Consider the following 19,222-nt stretch of genomic DNA (forward strand, 5'->3'; position numbering starts at 1 on the left):
GTGTTTTGAACCGTTTCTTTACAAAAAATGTCAAAATCCCTTGTTCATTTTGACTCTAACTTTAATAAATAATAATAAAACAAATGGCTTTTTATTCAAATGCATCAGTTAATATGCAGCATGTCAAGAAAATGCAATTACAAATGGAAAAATCTTCACCGTACCCCTTCTCAGTGCTGCTGCTACTCAGCAAATGATCGCACACTTCAAGCATGCACAGCAAAACGTGAATAAAAGCTCCCGAGGCGTGAACCAGCTGTTATATGATAGTGGACTGAGAGATCCTGTGACAAATAAAACCACAAGACACCAAGTACACTGGAGCTACACCAGTAGCCTGTAGCTGTGTGGAATCACCACTGTTATTGTTATTATGAGCTCTTATCGTCACTGAAACTAAATCTACAACCACACTGTTGACACAAACTGCAGGAAAATCACTCAAACTGAATGAAATGTGAGAAACTTTAAAATGCACGTTAGTAAAATACATACACAATGAAATATTGTACAATCAACCCCTGGTTGATCAACCCCTGGTTAATTGTACTCAATTCCATTGTAAGTCGCTTTGGATAAAAGCGTCTGCTAAATGACATGTAATGTAATAATGTAATGTAAAATATGCACAAAGTGGTGTTTTCAACACTAGCATGCTATTATTTAGCATATTAAACAGGTTTAGATTCCACATTATTATTAGCTGGTTCACAAAAAAGTAAATTTGCTCTTTGTCAATGGAAGTAGTCAGCATGTGGAACTAAGAGAGTGTGAGGACCTCTGGTGGACAGTTAAGGAACAGTAAGATATAAAGTTTTCAAATATTCAGCGTTTTCTTTAGGAGTAAATAATGTTTTGAAAAACAATTTCTCTTATAATGAAGCTGATTTCCTTTTGGTGTGTTAGCAGTGACAACAAAATTCAAACTTTCAAGCACCGTGTCGTCGTCTTTTAATAAATAAAACCAAACAAAAGTGACACAGTAGACAACTCTGCTCTGGGATTTTAGCTCCATGAAATGGATATAGACTGTAAAATAAAGACAACATTTTGAAATTACCGACAAACATATAAGTGAAGCAAAAGTGAAATTATGACCATGACGCAGTTAAAACTGTGTATCGCAAAACCTTGTTCCTTCGAAATGAGGTTCTGTCTTATAAGGACCAGGCTTTAACTTCAAAAAGTTAATTTATTATTTTAAATTATGCTTTCAAATACTGCTATATGCTTTCATTCCATATTTCAATACAGTGTTGGGTTTTATGATGTAAAACCCATAAACAACTATATTTTACCCAATATTTCCCAGATGTCCATTTATGATCGCTCCAACTTTTTAAAATTATCATAAAAACCCTCAGATTAATGTTGTGATCCCATGGAAGGACTTTGACAAGCAGTTAAAACATCAACAACTTTCAAAAAGTACATGTTAGTCATTTAAATATAGAAAACTTGCATGTGCATATTATGTTCCCAAATAAGCCTGAATGTGACTCTCTGAAATCCATAATCATATTATATTAACAAATATTCCCCATTAATTTATACAAATACATAAAAACAAGCACCAAGACATAACTACACCATAAAGCTTCATAATTTTATTTGTTCTCATGATTTTACAAATATGATACTTCTGCAATTCAACTTTAACTGTGCAACACAATGGCATTATGGACTGTTAAACTTGACATGCCGAGGAAGTCTGCGACTCCTGGGGCTGTGAATCCTGCAGACACAAGGCCTTACTATTTTTATAAAACTGTGTGCAGTGAATTTTGAGTGTTACTTTATCATCATTTAACCTCCCTCACTCCCACATGTTGGGTATCTTTGTCTGCAGGATTCACTAGCAGCTTAGACATAGGGCTTTTTCCACCACTGTCATGGGTAATGAAGGCTACAGACGGGGGAGGAAGCTGGGTCCCTCCCTTCCGTCCTCCCCCACAGGTCAGACTCCTCCTCGGACGTGGGCTTGCAGTAAAGTTGTACAGTCTCTTTGGATGAGGCTGGCGGAACCTGGTCAGAGCTGCAGGGGCTGCTTGTCTTTTTAAGAATGGGTGATCTCGCCACACAGGTTTTTGGGACACCAGTACAGATAAGAACAATGGCATGCAAGACTCACATACAGTCCCACTTGTTATTATTTCTTCTTCTTTTTTTAATAGAAAATAAAGATTCTGACATAAAGTACAAGCACTGAGCCCTCGCAAACACCCAACATCCAAGCGTATCAGAAACAGTTCGGAGGACTAACGGTGCCTAAACTGACGCCGTTTAGAATTATTAGGGGCTTGCGAAGGTTAAAACCATTTCAACACAACAGCTGGCTTCTTTTCATATTCAGCAAAGTCCTGTTTTAAGGACATAATACATCTCACATTTATATTTCTTCTTCTTCTACATCTTCTTTTTTTTTTAACTACAAATGTATGTGCTTTTGATTCAACGTAACTTTGGAAAACAGATGAAAAGAGAAAATAAAGATTTTTAAATCAATATCAGTCCACCTCTCTCTGGCCAATTTATTGCAAATGATGTCATTTCAACCTCTGAATAACAACTCACACTTCAATATGGCACAAGCATCTTAGAAATGACCTAATGCATCCATTGTAGTTATGGGTGAATAAATTGAAAACCAAACCACACCTTAAGAAGCAGTTTCCTTATTCATTATTTGATAATCTGGTTATTGCATTTGTTTGTTTAGTCAATAGTTTGGCTGCTAGAGGGACATGGATACCAGTCTGAGCACAGGATAAAGGTAGTGTGTGTTGTGTTTATACTGTCTGACATGGACTGTGTGTGTTTCCTTAATCTGGAAAAATAATCCTGCAAATAATATCTGTGCGTTGTGAAGAGCAGATTTCTTGCCTGAGTGCTAACTAAATTGGATTGGTGCACCTGTGGCCTTTTCTTTTCCAAGTGTTTTTGACAAAGGCCACGATGACACCATATCTAAAAGTGTTAAGACATGTATCACCAGTAGAGCAGAAAGGAAAGGTTTTTCTTCCTCGATGAAACGTGCAAGCAAAACCCTTAAGAAAAAAACAAAATGAAACGCTTCGTCTCAAGGTGCATATGAACACTACAAACGATTAGTGTGCTAGTTAAGCAGAAAATATTTCTTCTGTTATTCATAAGTAAGACTTCAAAAAAAAACTGAGGATGTCTTGCTTTACTTTCCTTTCTTAGTTGAGGGCCGGACCCAGAAGCAAGCACAGAAAAGTGAAAGCATGTCGTGATAAACCGTAGACGTGTTCAGCACAACACATTTTAGATGATTAAATTAACTTTGAGGAAAAAGAGGAATTTAAGCATTCTGTTTCTGTTTGCCTTTTCAAAAATCCACTTTGTTAGTGTGTCACTTTAAGATATATATGATGTGCTTTTCTTAGTCAAGGTCAGCTTTGGCACACTCTGTGCTGAGGTACCTAACAAAAAGTTGTGTCAAGTACAGAAACTATGATATATCATAATTTGAGGAGGTTGTTGTTGCATCATACTTTGTCTATAGAGAGGTGTATTTTTCACTAAAATGTCTCTGGAGTGTTTGGGAGAAAATCTACACATAAAGACGCTCTTTTCCAGCCCTTCCTCTGGGGCTGCGATGTGACAAGTCTCTCTCAGCAGCCCCGTCTTCCTGCTCACCATTTATTCCAGTACAAAATCAAAATAAATATGGTTTAAAACAAGGGCATAGAGGTAAAAAAAAAAAAGAATTAAGCAAAGAAAATCTATGTAGTGGCCTCATAATGTAACACAAAACTCTCATTTCATATTCAATAAATCCATCACCTCCTCAAGTCCTCAATCAAATAAAGAAACAAAGAAAGAAATATTACAGGGAAGGCTATATCTAGAGTAGTGGTTGTTTTACAATGGCGACTATGTCGAGAGAATAACTGGACTTCAGTTTATCATGTTGCAACTTCTTTAAAAACTGCTCCCTCCTTCCCCTGCCTCTTTCTTCTGTGAGCATACTGTACCTGATTAAAGTCTTTCATCTTAATAACCCTTGGCTTTTCTCTCTCTCTCTCTCTCTCCTCCCCTTTCTCATCAAGCGCTCCTTGCGCTCTTCTTCCTCTCGGACAGGGGAAAGTTCAGTCGGCGTAGTGCATGATGGATTCGACGTAGTTGCCTGGAAAGAGGCCTGTGGTTCCGTTCATCACGCCCTCGTACCAGCCGTCATCGTTCTTCTTGATCACGTAGATGATCGCGCCCTCCTGGAACGAAAGCTCGTCCTCTTTGTCGCGGCTGTAGTCGTAGATGGCCACCACTAAGGGGGGGAAAGGAGGGGATGAACACAGGTAAGGCAAGGAAATCCACACCGACAGTCAAATGAAAGAAAAGAAGGCTTTCTCTAACCTTTCTCTAAGTAAGTGCGTGGGGCCCACGGTGGGTCCTCCTCGGCGTAAGGGTCGCTGTACTCGACCACCGCCGACTCCTCTTCGTCCTCATCATCCTCGTAGTCCTCTGGTGGTGGAGGCGGAGGCGTAGGCTCCTCAAACACTGCCTCGTCGGCAGGTGGAGGTGGGGGCGGCACGTCTGAGACTAGAGGAAGTTATCGTGGGGGGGGGGGGGGGGGGGAGAGAAAAAGACAACAAGTGAATGTGAAGGAAAGGAGCAAAAAGGATGAATGCGTTAGTCAGGGACAAAGATGACTGGGTGACATCCTCATGCATTCAAAAAGGAACAGAAACAGGTCATGCTGGAGGCATATAGATCCTCAACAATGTACATTTTTTATGGAAACTTCATAAACACAGCACTTTAATGACCCGTAAACTGAGGGTGTGAGATGAGGACAACAAAAGGTACAAATGTTAATTCAACATGCATTTATGGAAGAAACGGTCATCGTCATCATGCCCATGGACAAATACAAACATGCATGATTAATCAAATTGTCCTATTATACAAATGTATAGGTCGGGATGTTAAGGTCCAGTGTGTGACATACAGGAGCTTTTATTGGTATAAGTGTGATTTTTGTTGCCTTTAAGTAAGTCTTTAGACAAGGACCTTAGTGCTTATTGCGGAGGAGAGGACTGAAAACAACCAGAGGTCATGCAGAGGCAGTGAGGAGCTAAAAGCCACTTACTAGTCTCCTGAACTCGGGCCACAAAGCCCATCAGAGGCAGCTGAGGGGTGATCTGCATTGAGGGGGGCGGGGGAGCAAGCGGGCCTGCTATCACCCAACAAAATCAATACACAGTGAGACGTATGAGGGCAGGGGCCAGAGAGAGAGGGAGGAGGCATGTCGGAGAAGACATGAGAACAACAAAGACATGAGAAAATGACGTTAGATTATTAACTTAAAAAGCACATAGTGGAAATTAACGAACAGGAATAAGAACGACATAGAAAGAGGACGATGATTTTAGCACAGCAAAGACCTGAGAAGCCATCTGTGGCTACAGGTGGCAGAACAACGAATATAACATGGGTAAAGTGTGAGGCAGGCAGACTGAAACCAACAACTAACAGCTATTTATAGAATTAGAGAATAAGTATTTAACATATTATCTCCCGCAATTTTCAAGAGAAAAATACTAAATATTCATTGATTCTAGCTTCTAATATGTGAATATTGTAGTGCTTTTCGTATTCAATCTGCATGTATCACTACTTCCAGACATGTTTTAAACTAAATGATTAAACTATTAATCACTCATTGTAACAAGAGTTACTCCTAGTAACATAACACATACATTTTATGTTTTTAAAACACTTCTGCAGTATGGCATGGCACATGAACTGAGTAATTATGAGACAAACAGTAACGACAGCAAAGAGAAGCAAGGACAGGAAGCTGGTAAAGAGGTAAAGTCTAGCGAAGGAAGTCGAGCTGGTGGGAAATTACAAAAACCACAAATCCAGACAGATCTCACTTTTTTTAAAGATACAGATTCAGGACAGCAGTTAGTCTATGACTTTACTTCCTCTGAACTCTGAGGATCCAGAATCTAGAGATCTGGATTCCATCTGAATCTGAGACGATTGATTTGATTTACAGCCCAGCAAAAACTTTTCACAGATGCATCAGAGTCTTTGTCTGCGTCTGACATTTTTCTCATACGTAATTCTGTTCTTTTGGGGGGTTGTTGCTTTTACATTTTTAATTACTAAAACCCATTTAATTCCTTATGCGTATTAATGTTACTTTGGACAATAAATTGTAAACAATATAACTTTGTCAGTGTTTAAGAACATTTGAGGTATGATTCCCAAAAATATGCATCTGGGATAGTGTAAAAAAAAATATATATATTATTCCCAAACAAAGCGAAAAGATGCGAAAAGATTTCGTACCAGATTTCTCTAATAGATAAGCATGTCTATTTCTGCATATTTACATCAGCTGATATCATATGAGGTATTTTTAAAGTGTTATATTTAAAAAAAAAATCTGTATTGCTTGTGGTATCAGTTAAAAATGTGTTGGTCAGGCTCTAATTTAAATTTCTGCCAATAAGTTGACAAAAAGACTATGGTTGAAACAAAGAAGAAAACACAGGAACTTCTTCAGTGCATTTCATAATTCCTTTTATACAGCGCATGTGAATATTAGTATGTCAAACCTGGGTTCTGGGCAAAATGGGGTCCACCGTTGAGCTGGTTCTGGGCCACGTTGGGCTGACCAGAGACCGATGATGGTCGGCGGTATGGCAGGGAGCCTCCCACCTGTTGGTTCTGTGGCTGCTGCTGCGCTGGGCGGTTCATGCTGTAGAACTGAGAGGCACCTGAGAGGAGACAACAGCAGGGGGCAGCAGAGAGTTGTTCAGCAAATGTGGGGGAGCAGCACAGGCTTTTAATTTTTCCTCCCTCTGGCTGAACTGAGCTTATCTATTTTTTGTTCTAGTGTTAAAGACTTTCTTTCATGTTTCATTTTGAAGAATTACATACGGTTCAAAACAAGGGCAAGATGTCAACATTTCAATGACAGATCCATTAAATTACTGCCAACATGTGGAAGGCCATCATTTTTCACTTTCCATATTTATCATATCTATAATGTTCATTTTCTACAACCATGAAATTAAACACCATAAAGTGACAAAAATATATTAAATATTTGACCTGATCAGTTTCTTCTTCATCTTGTCTGTGCTATATCTAACTGAACAAAGCTTAAACGGGAGGAGCATCGGTACGCATACAGTGATAATTACAACATCCAGCAGCCACAGAACTTGCACACAAAGAAAGGCCAAATAAACACAAACAGAACAAACAAATAACTGGTGAAGCATTTCACCACACGGCTCATGCATTATCGATCAAGACATTGCCATCGTCAACACAGGCGGCTGATGAGATGCTGAGAAAAATGAGCAGAGAATCCAGCAGCAGCAGCACACAATCCACACGTATGGTTGTGTCTCAATCAGATTTTGATGAATATTCTCTAGTGCTCTACAGTGACCTTAAAACAGAATTTATTTTCTCAGCCCTCGGCTATTTTTATTAAAAAAAAAAGTAGAAAGGGAAACAGGACACTTGCTGCTGAGGATTATCCAAGAGTGCAGTGAATGTAGAGTTCTTATTTGATATGCAGATAAGATCTTCAGCATTTCACTTATCTTATTTACTTACATTATCTGTAGCGAATAACACATTTACAAATAGTTTTAAAGGAGTGCAGCCCTCAGTGTGTGCACGTCTTAATATGAAGCACTGAAAACAACAGGTTGTGTCTGAAAGCTTAATTTAACTCTATTATTAAAACTTTCCAAATGAAATATCTGATGGGGAGCATGTTGCTTAACTAAAATGGTCAGATTATCTCATATAAAGGAGTTAAAGGATCAATTGAATTGCTCTTAAAATTCTTGAGAGATCAGGTACACGTGACTTGACCTCACATCTGAAACTGGGTCATTTTTCTTCAACTTTACACTTGACTTGGAGTACAATGAAATGCCCCTGAATCCACACTATTTTGATAATCAATAAACAAGTTGACTAATTCTCAAAAGCATGTCAGTATGTTATTTCTGCCACTAGGGGTCTCTCAATCAAAAACTGTTAGGAATGTGGGATCATGGGAATTGTTATCTTGATGTCTTGTTTGGTTCCTGTGTGTTTGCGCTTTAACATTAGTCTCGTTTTCAGATAGTTTAATGCAGAAATGTTACATATTATATCTTAACGTCAGTCGCAGCCATAATTACACCTCCTATCATTTAGTCAAACCTAATACCAAAGCAACCAGGATAAAATATTTTTGAGAAGACAGAATAAGTAAGTCCTGCAAGCTGTCAGACAATATCACTTAATGTTCTGAGTGATGACAAATGAGTGGATGAACACATCTGTGTCTTCAAGCAGGGGGAATGTATGTGAGGCGAGGTAAGATGGAGGTAGTGCAGACGAGAGGGTGAGCTTCTCTCACCAAGTCACACTCACCTTGTGCAGGGTTGCCATAAGTAGCAGTGCCTGTGCCAGTGGGGTTCGTAGAAGCGGGGAGCTGGGGAGGGGGTGGGGGTACAGGCGGGATCTCTACAAGGGGGTTAGGAGCCTGTGGGGGGCTGTCTGGGGCAGAGGTGGGTGGGCCAGGGGTAGTGGCAGAGTTGGAGGTGTTGGGGGGAGGTTTAGCAGAATTGGATGGGGCAGGGGCTGAACCTGAAGGGGTTGAAGGCCAGGGGGTGGAAGAGGAAAAGTAAATGCAGAAGGAGAGAAGAAATGGTTGAAGGAGTCAGGACAAGAGTAGAGTGGAAAGGAAGGACGGATTGCAGCATATCAAGGGTTTTCACACGGACACAGTTAATCACAGACTTAAGAGTATGCAGGTCAGATAAAAGATTAGTGAGGTTAGTTGGTTTCAGGCACTTATTTATCCTTCAGTCAAAGACTAAAAATGAAGCAGGCATTACCTGGGAAAGCGGTGGGCGGGGCTGGGGTGGGCACAGCGATGGGTACTCCCACGCTGCCACTGCCGCTGTTCTCTCGGCTGCTGCTGCGACTGCTGCTGGGGTGGCTGCCGCCACTGCTCCCACTGCTGGTGGTAGGGCGGCAAACGTTTTAGGACACGGACACTCAGACACAAACTTGTCATCGCCATCACACATTCAGAGCCTTCGTCAAAGCTGCGCCTGGAACATATTCTTGTCAACCTTACATTAAATGCTCGCGTTGAAATTTGAAAATACTAATGAATTTTTATTTCAAAATGTAATATTCCTGAAATGAAAAGAAACCAAATGTACTTCACTCATCAGCTGCAAAAGGAACAATGTGTCTGTTTTGAACACCACAAGTGAAAACACCAGCTTTATCTTTCTCATTTATATTCTGAGGTCAAACTCTGATTTTTCCAACAGTGTAGAGAACTGATGCTACTGTATATAGAGAAACATTTTTTATTCTGCTTCATTTTCACAATCACTGCTCCTTGAAATCTTGATAAACAAATGTTTGACCTTCCCTCTAACATTACTACTAGTAGCAACCACTACTTCAGTACTGAATAAGCACAATTTGCAAAGAGCAGAGAATTTTTTGGCAGCAGAGAAACCTTATCTATGCAGAGACAATTTCTGAGCATCTGGAATGATTTCTGCAACGGAGACAGCTACAGTAATAAAGAGATTATTTACTTTAATGACGTAATTTCACACCACATGAGTGTCGTTCATCTTTCTTATCCCGACTCATATTCAAGTTGCAATCTCAATATCCTGTTTCCTGGCTTCTCAATATCTCAGATTAATAATGTAGCACCCACATGAGCAGTGATGTGTTAGTGTGATTTTGAAATGGCTATGTCACAGTGATATAAAATAAAGCTGTTAGAAGCCTCACCAAGGACACATTACACAGGCGACATGGTAGCAACACAAGACAAAGACATGACAGTGTAAAAGCAGAAAGTGTCACATGGGACAGACTTTTTCTTGGACAGAAGAGAGCGCATGACTGGGAGATGAAGAGAATGAGCTGTAAATGGAGTGGTGCAGATAAAAACGTATGCTGAGAGGTGAATCAGGGAGAGTTATCAGGTCAATTTCCAGCCCAAAAGGATCAAAATGTTTGGCCAAGAAACGGAGCGCAACGCCTTGATTTGCATGTTGTATCACATCTTTCACAGCAGACAGAGGAGGCTTGAAATATTCCACTATGTTTGAGATAAAAGTTTCATTGTGGGAAGACGAGCTGACACTGGGACTACGAGGTTAGGGCTGCCTATTCAGTTTTTTACCGTATGGTTAGTCACATTAAATCAAGTGCTTAATCTCTACCCTGTCCTCATTTCTTTATCTTGGCAACAAGGAGAGCACACAGGTGAGGGGTTTCCTAATGAAGTGACAATTAGTGGAATTCTAGAACCATTTAATTCAGTGAAAACTGTGAGATTAGGTAGAAAAAAGAAGGGAGTTAAAGTGATTATATTTTCTACAATGAGTTGCTTCAGAGAAGAAGAGGAGAGAAGATGTTCAGATGCTGGCTTCTTTTTTGGTGTAGGAGAGGAAAAGAAAGGGGTAGAAGGTGTAGGAAAAAGGGGGCTCGTTTTAGAAACTGTATAGAGGCATGCTGGGAACGAGGTACCTGTATGTGCGGTTCCTCTGATTAACAGATGCTGTGCGTGCAGGGCTCTGCTGGGGTTGCGTCATGTTGCGCGTCGGGCTTGAGACGTAGTCGTTAGGGACAACGGGTGGGCGCACTGGCTCGAGTGTCCTATAGGGGGAGTGGCGCCTGCGAGAGGGTCAGGAGGACAGGAGTCGAGGGGGAGGGTGGGCATCCACACAGAGGTGTGGAAGGGAGAGGGGAGGAGGAGAGCAAGAAACATACAAGTGCAAACTTAAAAAATGTTGGTGAACATCGGGGTTGGCTGGGGCCCACGGGTACAGTTGGGACATAATGTGCTGTTGCTGCTGTTGCTTAAAAACCACACTTCCAGAAAGGGCATTATTACTCCAATATCTAATAAAATGTAACCAATACCTGAAAGATACAGTGCGAGTTAAAACTGTTTGATAAATGTTTCAAATAACAAATCTGATGACAGTTGTATATGTAAAATAGGTAATAATTAGTTAGTTACTTCTCATAAAATTTATTTTTTGAAAGTTAATTACAAAGCTGAAAATGAAAAACTTTATTTTCAATTGACCTTTTACAGCCCACTTGCAGGAGCTTCACAGTCCACACTTGATAAGTTGTAAAATGTATGTAGTTTGCACTACAAACAACAAAACCGGACCAAAAATGCTATTTTTAAGTGATCCTGCATTATTAAAGATTGTAAAAGGGACCTAAAGTAGTGAAAAAGCATTATATTGAATTAAACTCCTGAGCGTGAATCCCTGCCTACATATTCTTTACCAGAAACCAGCAAATTTACAAAATATAGTGAGGAGGTGATTTTTAACCAGACAGCAGCACTATGTTAGGGACATTCTTTGGTTTTTAAAAGTTGGAAGGGGGAGTAATCAGGTTTATTGATCTAGACCTGAAACAATACACTGGCTTTAAATGTCTTAGCTGAAACAGTGGGGCGACCAATCTCTGAGAACTGTTGCCATGGCAAAACGTTGCTATGAGAAATATGGAGCAGCCAGGAGTAGGTGGGTTCAGTCAAAAAAAAAAATACTGAAAGAAAACTTAAAAAATAAACGGAAGTTGAATAACAGAGTAAAAATGATATATTAAAACCAAAAATGAGATGTCTGCTTGTAGCCACAGGCTGTGGCAGAAGGAGCATCATGGAGGGCTGGGGATGTGGTTGATCAGCATGTGTTTTGAAAGGACACCAACATACACCTCATAAGGTCAATATGATGAGGTGAAACTACACCATCACAATCCCACAGATACAAACGTTTCTGGAGGTTATGGAGAGGGGGACGTACATAAACACACACCAAAACACACATTTTTTTACACATACACAAAGAAACCCAAACAGCATTTGATGCCCAGCAAGATCCCATCGGTGACAAGAACACAACATTTAAGTGCTGCATCCCTGTAGGATAAGAGACAACTTCAAGTCAACAACAGTCAGGACACAAAAAAACTACGAAAACTTATACCGCAACACTAAATCTCACAGACTCTAAATAACATTTATTTATAGTCATAAACTACCATTGATGTTGACAGAGTAACCGAATAACGACCACACACCATAAGTGGTCAGATGTTGGAGAGATGTCTATTCAAACTACTGTGGACTTCTAGAATGTAATCAATTTTATTTTGAGAAACGATGTTGAAAATGTAAACATTTTCTGCCTCTCTTTATATTTTTGTGTCCATTATAACATTTTGAAATTTGTTTGGATAACAAAACTCATTGAAAAAACCTAGGCAATTGTGAGGGGCACATTTCATAACTTAATATTGAATGCAGCTTTTAATAAAGTAGTCCAATGTAAAAATGTCTTAAATTGTGAATATTCTTCATTCCAATACATCTTGTAATCAATTGTTTCTTTATGTCTACAAGATGAAATCAGTCAACCGTATGAGTCATGGTGAAGTAATTGCTGGACTCTACGTTATACTCTACAACCACAAATTTTCAATATGAAAATGTTTCCTGCTCAAAGGGCTGCTTGAAAATGGAGACTCCCAAAGCCGTCTCCATTAAACAAAGATTATCACTATGATGAGAACTGCCACTGACATAAATTTCACACCACCTCAACTACACTAATTAAACACTGAGGCCAAGAGATGGACATAAGTCCGCCTCCTAATGTCTGTTTTAACATGCATCAAGGCTCTGACATAATTTACATACCCAAGGGTCCCTTTGCCTGTCATGGGCGGACTGGGGGGCTTCTGCGTGGGCGGGTTGGTACGAGGGAGACCCCCCCCTCCTCCGGTCTTCATGTTCTGAGCGCTGGCCTAAAGCAGAAAGACATGGGTGAGGATATTTGTTGGTTAACCATAGTAGAGTTAGGAAAGAACACTTCAACATCTTATCTTAACAGGAAAAGTTCACATTTGAGAATGATGGAAAGACTGAGGCCAGAAGTGAACGGCAAGAAACGTAAACGATCTTTTTCTTTGCCTTTTTCAAAAAGATTCATTTAACTGTATTTACTGCGAGAGTCGGACACACACACAGAGAAGTGCTGTGTGAGCACAGTATTCGCAGTATAGCGTATTCGCTTTCTACAAGGAAACATGAAGCTGGCGTTTTGAAATTTTCCCACTCTGAGAGGCGTTTTCAAAAAAATACCGTTTCAGGTTCCCTTAAAACGCCGTCTCCGTGCCTCTCCAACAAAAAAATTATGTAATGTAACCCTCACCCTAGCACGGCTCAGTTCTACCATTTTATTTTGCTTTTCCATTAGGGATAGTACCTGGTGCTTTTTTTGGTACCTGCTCTCGTGAGGTTCCAAGCGAGCTGAGTCTATACTAAAATGTGACGTCTACAGGCTGCCGGCTACTGATTGCAGAGTGTCATGAGCGTGATGTTTGACACAAGAATCAATCCAAACTGTAGATCAGTTAAAAAGACCTGAAAACGTGTTAATCTCCAACATTTAGCAAGGAAATTCGAAAAACCTCAATATTTAACAGAGGTGTCTGGTGTGTTTTAGTGATGTGAGCTGAACTAATCTTTTGAATTAACTGATTCTAAAGATTCAGTACACGGAAAAGAACTGCTTTGCTCTTCACTAGTTTCTGTGTGCTGTGTATAATGGCAGTTTCATGCAGCTGTGCTATGACGACCCCACCCACGTTGATGAGGTACTAAAGTAATGGAAAATGACGTGCATAATATCAAACAGAGCAGAGTCTTGTCGAGCCAAGTCTTGCTAGAACTATATAGTGGAGAAGCTTCATAAGATGGAGGGACTGAAATGAGGGTGGTATTGATTTTTGTATCCAACTCATGAAAAGAATACAACGGCAAATAAAATATTAAATATGACTAAAAACTAAAAATGAATGATCCCACAGCAATCAAAAGGGAAAAGAACTCATTCAGAAAACACAAAATCACTTCCCTCCTTTCAAGCTCTTACTTTTGAAAGTCTTACCTTAAACCTTTGCAACCACTATGGTTGATTTAAAAGACAAGAAATTAGGCAGGCAGAAAAAAGAAGAAAGAGAAGAGATCAGAGAATTAGTGAGTGAAGGGAGAGAGAAAAACATTAGTTATTCATCCATGTGTTACATAGAGCCAGGCTGTAAGATTCAAGCAACAATGGCCCAGTGTCAAATGGGAGGAATTTGTTCTTTGAGACCTTTGGGGAAACAACCTCATCTTTGTTCACAAAGTCAGTGGGGATCTAGCTTTTCAGAACCATCCACTATCACTTATTTATTTAATTAAGTCATGACGGGACAGGGACACGGACACGTTAGCAGTGGCAGGTTCTGTTTATAAGACAGAATCTATATTTATCTGGATTTGTGTCTTGGGTGACATTTCCAACTCTGGTGAAAAGCCTCAGTCATTGATTTATTTCTAACATTACCTGTCACTGAAACCCAGTAGAGTTGTTTGACCTCTACAAATCCTTTCCATTAGATTTTCTGCTGGGAACAGCCCATGTTAAATCCCTATTTCTGAATTCCACACATTGTTCCAGACAGTACTAGTTAAGTGCTAAAATTACATTATTCATTTAGCCACAGTTTTCCCCAACTCAGTTGCATTTTCACACTTATCATGAAGCTGTGACTCATTTCTCAAACTGAATTTTCTTTCAAGGCCTAATGACGTAAAACTACGAATAATCTTTTGTTTTGGTGTTCAGGTTTCTTACCCCATATACTATATATTACTTGTTTAAACTAATTTAGCATCCCATTTCACTTGAATAATGAATAATCAAAATGTTCTATTCTACTGACCAAAATCTCTTCAACCTACCCAGGAACAAACACCTTTGATTTTACATATCATCAGTAGAAGTAAAAACGCTGAGACTTCCACACAATTTAGTAAAGTTGGCAACAGAAAAAAGTGTTTAAAAAGAAGAAAACAACTACCTTGACTCCATGGCCCATGTCGTCTAAGATGCTGTAGTCGACGGGTTTGCGGATGTAGCGCACAGGCCTCTCAGGATTGGCTGGGGCGATGATCTTGTGTGTGCGGGATGTGTTCTTGTTGGTGGTGAGGATGCCAATCTCCCTCCGTGCTACCTTCTCTTTGTGGATGTCCACTGTCTGAGGATAAATTGTAAATTACTGGGCTTACCTTCACAGCTGTTTCTGGCGATTACTTACATCTACAACAGCAGCTATTCAGAATTTTAAGAAAACAAGGTAACCATTTTCTTATGGTTACCTGGTTAACATGTACTGTATGTGTCAAAGTCTGACCTGTGAGATGTGGTTGATGGAGGACTCCATGCGGCGGAGTTGTGAGGCTTGGATGTCCAGCATCTGCAAGACATTGTTGGCCAGTGTGTTGATCAGGTAAGCTACGCTGGCCAAAGACTGGGTGGTGTAGTTTTTGGTCTCCTCCAGTGCCCTCTGTTTGTCTGGAGACTGCATGAAAGGAAGGAGAAAAGAGAATATTAACGTCTGTAGAACAGACACAAAATGAAACTATGTAGAGAAAAAGATTGATGTGCCGAAAACTTAAATGACCTAATAAACATTAATAGGAACCTGAAAAATTTCAGGCAGTGACAAGAGGGAAAATGGCTGCTTTAAGAACAAACTAACATTTTACTGAAGCTTAAAAAAACCTTAATGGCTAAAGACAGAGTTGCACATTATTCAGCTGCAGCCAGAGAAAAAGAAGGAATCTGCTGGTCGCGCCGTGGGCACAGCGTGGGCACTTCAATGGGAACATCAAAAGGCAGATAGATCAGTTCATGTTTCTGCTCCTCACTGACTAAGACTATGTGCAACAGTGTCATCCATTTTTTCTGATATGAAAATTGATACTCTGTTTAAATAATACTGAATTTTTGCAATTAAATTGATTATCAGTGTTTATGAAATTTCCTAACAAAACCATTGTTAAATAATAATAATAGATAATTTATCTTTTAAGAAAGTGGTTAAACCAAACAAGCCGGTCATATTGGAAAACTACTACAATATGAATTTTTCATTACTTCCTCACCTCTTAATCTAATAAATGACGAATTTACTCTAACGGAAGCAATAAATAATGAAAATATTCATGGGTTGCAGGCTGCAGCCTGAAAACAAAACCATTCACCATCTGTCTTCAGATAAGCATGCAATCGTGTCTGTTTGCATAGCATAGTAGCAGAGTGATTACTGGATGTAACATGGGACACAGCAGCTTTTGAGTAATGATTGGACATTGAGAGATTAATTTACTTGAATTTATTTAAAATCTGGAGCTGTGCTGCAAAAGCCAAAAGTCAAACTAGACTAAAACACCACACACTCCCTATATACATATTTGTATTACTATTGTGGCAATGATAAAATCTCATGAGTGTTTGCATATCTTTGTTAAGACGGTTTTGAGCATAAATATGTAAATGGGTGTAGAAAAGTAGTGAACAAGCAGTGGTGTCCACACAAGTTAAAACAGCATCCTCAGTGGTGACATGTCTACTCCTTCTGATGTAAAGCAGACTGTACAAGTAATACAAGATACATTTCTGACTAGCCACAAAGTGCAGTCCAATCCAAACACAGGAGACTAGAGCATGCAGCATTGCCCACAGTATGAAAACAAATTCATGCTACCCAAAAAAGCTTTTGTATAATTGATTAATAATCTTACTCTATTTTCATCTTAGGCTGATAGATATTGATATGTATTTATGAACCGCAATATCTTGGTGCATCATTTTCGTTTGCACCAACTATAAAAAACACTTTTTTAACATAATTGAATCATTCTGCATTTCCACATTTCACATTATTTTAGTTCATGGTTACTTATTAATGGTTGGTCGACTCGTGTTCATGTTTTATTGTTTCTGTTCGTTTGTTACTGTATTTATTTGTGTTTTAAATTACATTGTAGCTTGTGTTCTTATTCATGATGCACTATGTAACGTTTAAGAGGTGCTCTGTAAATGAAGATTCTTATTATATTACTGATAATAAGCCTTTATTGCAAATGCATTCATTTATAATTTAACGATGGCCAATTTTGTAGGAAATATTTGAGCAACTTTCAAGGACAATTAATGATACTTCACTTTTAAATGGGACATTATCTATGAATAAAACATACTGGGTTGGATATAAATGGGCCTAAAAGATATTTGTGTTACAGGTGTTAGTAACAGGAAAAGTGGGTAAAATCCACTTGGTTTAACATGACTCATGCTTTCATTTGCTCACACACACACCTGTAGCATAAGAGCTAAGGGTGTAAAGAACTTGGGGAATTGCCCTGAAGCACTATACAGGCACAAATTCAACAAGTGTCCAATTCTTACATTGCTAATGTTACAAGACTTGGAGACAGACAAGGCAGGGCAAAGATGTGGATTGTAGCTAAGATGGAGAGATCAAGTATCCCACTATGAAGCCCTGATGAATACTACTATTAGTGGTAATACCCACTGGAGAGCAGCTAAGTAAAGCTTGCAGGGTGAGAAAAAAAACAAGGAAGGATGCCAGACAGCAAGATGCCATCATCCACCGCCTCCTCCTTCACAGAAAAACCTGTCAGACCTGATCAGCGTTGCTCATTAACATCAGATTTCTGTACCACACTTTGTCAAACCCTTGCTAACACACCACAGAGCTAAATGTCACGTATCACAACAGACATGTGTAGTCTGGGATGATATTAATATCAAATATGCCAAAATGGGTGAGCATATGACAAATAAGAGGACTGAATTGAGTAATGATCGATTCGCTCTCATACCTGCACTGCTATGCAAATCAGCAGCCATTTTTAAGATACTGGCACAGAAAATGCTACGTTATATTGAGTTTTCTTCAACCTGATGATTTAGGCGTAAATGGAAAAAGGAAATAAATCCTATAGGACATGCATTTGAGGCTTTGTCGTGCGTTAAAATACATCATTCCAGCGTGTATCTGCAGCATTACCAGTCAAACATCATAAATCAGTGGTTTATCTCACGTCAACCAGAGCTCATCGCAGATTGATCTAGATTGAAATCTGGTGCGGACGGCGCCCAATCAATTAGACCCCGTAGTGGAATTGATCGATCGCGCAGGGATTAGAGAAATTGATTTTCGCGGTGCTTGACTGTTTGGTTATTTAAACCGTGGGTGATGCCGAGCAGCTGGCGAGAAAGCTACAAAGCTAACGTGGTAGCCCAACAAGGATGTTCAAGTCACACACACCATTTTATCGATAGAAATGTTGACCCAACACAACGCCGATGCTTGTTGACATGGGCGCGGTGACAAGCTGTGTGTCAGTAGTGTGAAAAACGCACTGACAGCAGGTTGTGTTTGCCGTAGCCGAGGCTAGCTAACCACATCGTTAGCAACAGCTAGCCCATCATCAGTTCGCCCCACCGTAGTGTCGCCGACAAAATAAGACCAGCCCGTCTTTTTCAATCACACGAGTGACAGCCTACCTGGACATAGTTACTCTCGCAGTACTCCGCGACTCTTTCCAAATTCGTGAAACTGTCTAGTAGTGCGCTTCGTCCTGCTGGAATCTCTTCTTCCAGAAGCATTTGTAGCTCCGCCATTTTCACATCTTTAGCGGAGCAGTGTGTTTCTCCCTGTGTGTGTGTACGTAGGTAGCGGTGATGCTCGCTGGCGCCACCTCGGCATAAAGCGGTACTGCAGGGGCTCTCCCAGCAGCTAGAGGAACAGGGGTTCCCAAATTATTGATACAGAAAGACATGAAAGCAAACTCCCCACTGGTTAACGTGTTTCTGAGGTTATGTGGTTTGCAAAATGTTCAAGAGAATTCGTGTGGTTTAATCTAGTCCTTTTATATGTTTTTGCCAACCTAATGAATCAAATACCTAGACTTTATTTATCTGCTTCAGAGCAGGGCTGGTGGAAACCAAATTTGTGTTGTGCTCTGAAGCATTTATTGCTTTGGCCCCTGTGGCCACAAAAGGGCCTCCTTGTCTCACAAGAATGCATAATAATAAAAGAATCACAGTTGGGAAGGTGAATTACATGTACTTAAGTGTGGAGATGCAATGTTTAGAGACAGATTTTTTTTTTAAATTTATAATAGTGAATTATGGAACTTATGGTTTTGACACTTCATAGGATAATTTTGTGCTGTAAGAAATAGTTATATTTATACAGTTTTCTGATGTCATCAACAGCAAACAATTTATCTACAAAT

At 39.7% G+C, this 19,222-nt stretch overlaps 1 protein-coding gene across 19 annotated transcripts; it reads right to left on the minus strand.

Moving 5' to 3' along the window:
• Positions 1-1,592: 1,592 nt before the first annotated feature.
• Positions 1,593-18,663, minus strand: LOC131442176 (abl interactor 2-like). Of its 19 annotated transcripts, none has more exons than XM_058612406.1 (12): positions 18,489-18,661; positions 15,304-15,471; positions 14,971-15,147; positions 14,013-14,030; positions 12,761-12,867; positions 10,561-10,707; positions 8,889-9,010; positions 8,422-8,637; positions 6,594-6,755; positions 5,114-5,200; positions 4,378-4,563; positions 1,593-4,288 (listed from the first exon to the last, which is right to left on the minus strand). In XM_058612406.1, exons 1-12 carry the CDS (start codon positions 18,603-18,605, stop codon positions 4,113-4,115), a joined length of 1,683 nt encoding a protein of 560 aa, XP_058468389.1. In that variant the 5' UTR covers positions 18,606-18,661; the 3' UTR covers positions 1,593-4,112. The 19 variants fall into 19 exon arrangements, with proteins under 19 accessions (XP_058468389.1, XP_058468388.1, XP_058468387.1 ...); XM_058612405.1 differs by having other exon boundaries at positions 5,114-5,197; positions 8,889-9,013; XM_058612404.1 differs by having other exon boundaries at positions 8,889-9,013; positions 18,489-18,660.
• Positions 18,664-19,222: the final 559 nt, after the last annotated feature.

The sequence above is a fragment of the Solea solea genome, chromosome 2 (genome assembly GCF_958295425.1).
Source record: "Solea solea chromosome 2, fSolSol10.1, whole genome shotgun sequence".
In the NCBI taxonomy this organism is placed as follows: domain Eukaryota; kingdom Metazoa; phylum Chordata; class Actinopteri; order Pleuronectiformes; family Soleidae; genus Solea; species Solea solea.

What these genes read in the sequence shown, in the direction of transcription:
- LOC131442176 (XM_058612404.1), bottom strand. Translation starts at nt 18,605, where the DNA reads ATGGCGGAGCTACAAATGCTTCTGGAAGAAGAGATTCCAGCAGGACGA. An exon ending in GCGAGAGTAACTATGTCCAG is followed by an intron (nt 15,472 to 18,488) that starts GTAGGCTGTCAC and finishes CCTTTCATGCAG; the next exon opens with TCTCCAGACAAACAGAGGGC. An exon ending in ACGCACTTACTTAGAGAAAG is followed by an intron (nt 4,289 to 4,377) that starts GTTAGAGAAAGC and finishes TCCCCCCCTTAG; the next exon opens with TGGTGGCCATCTACGACTAC.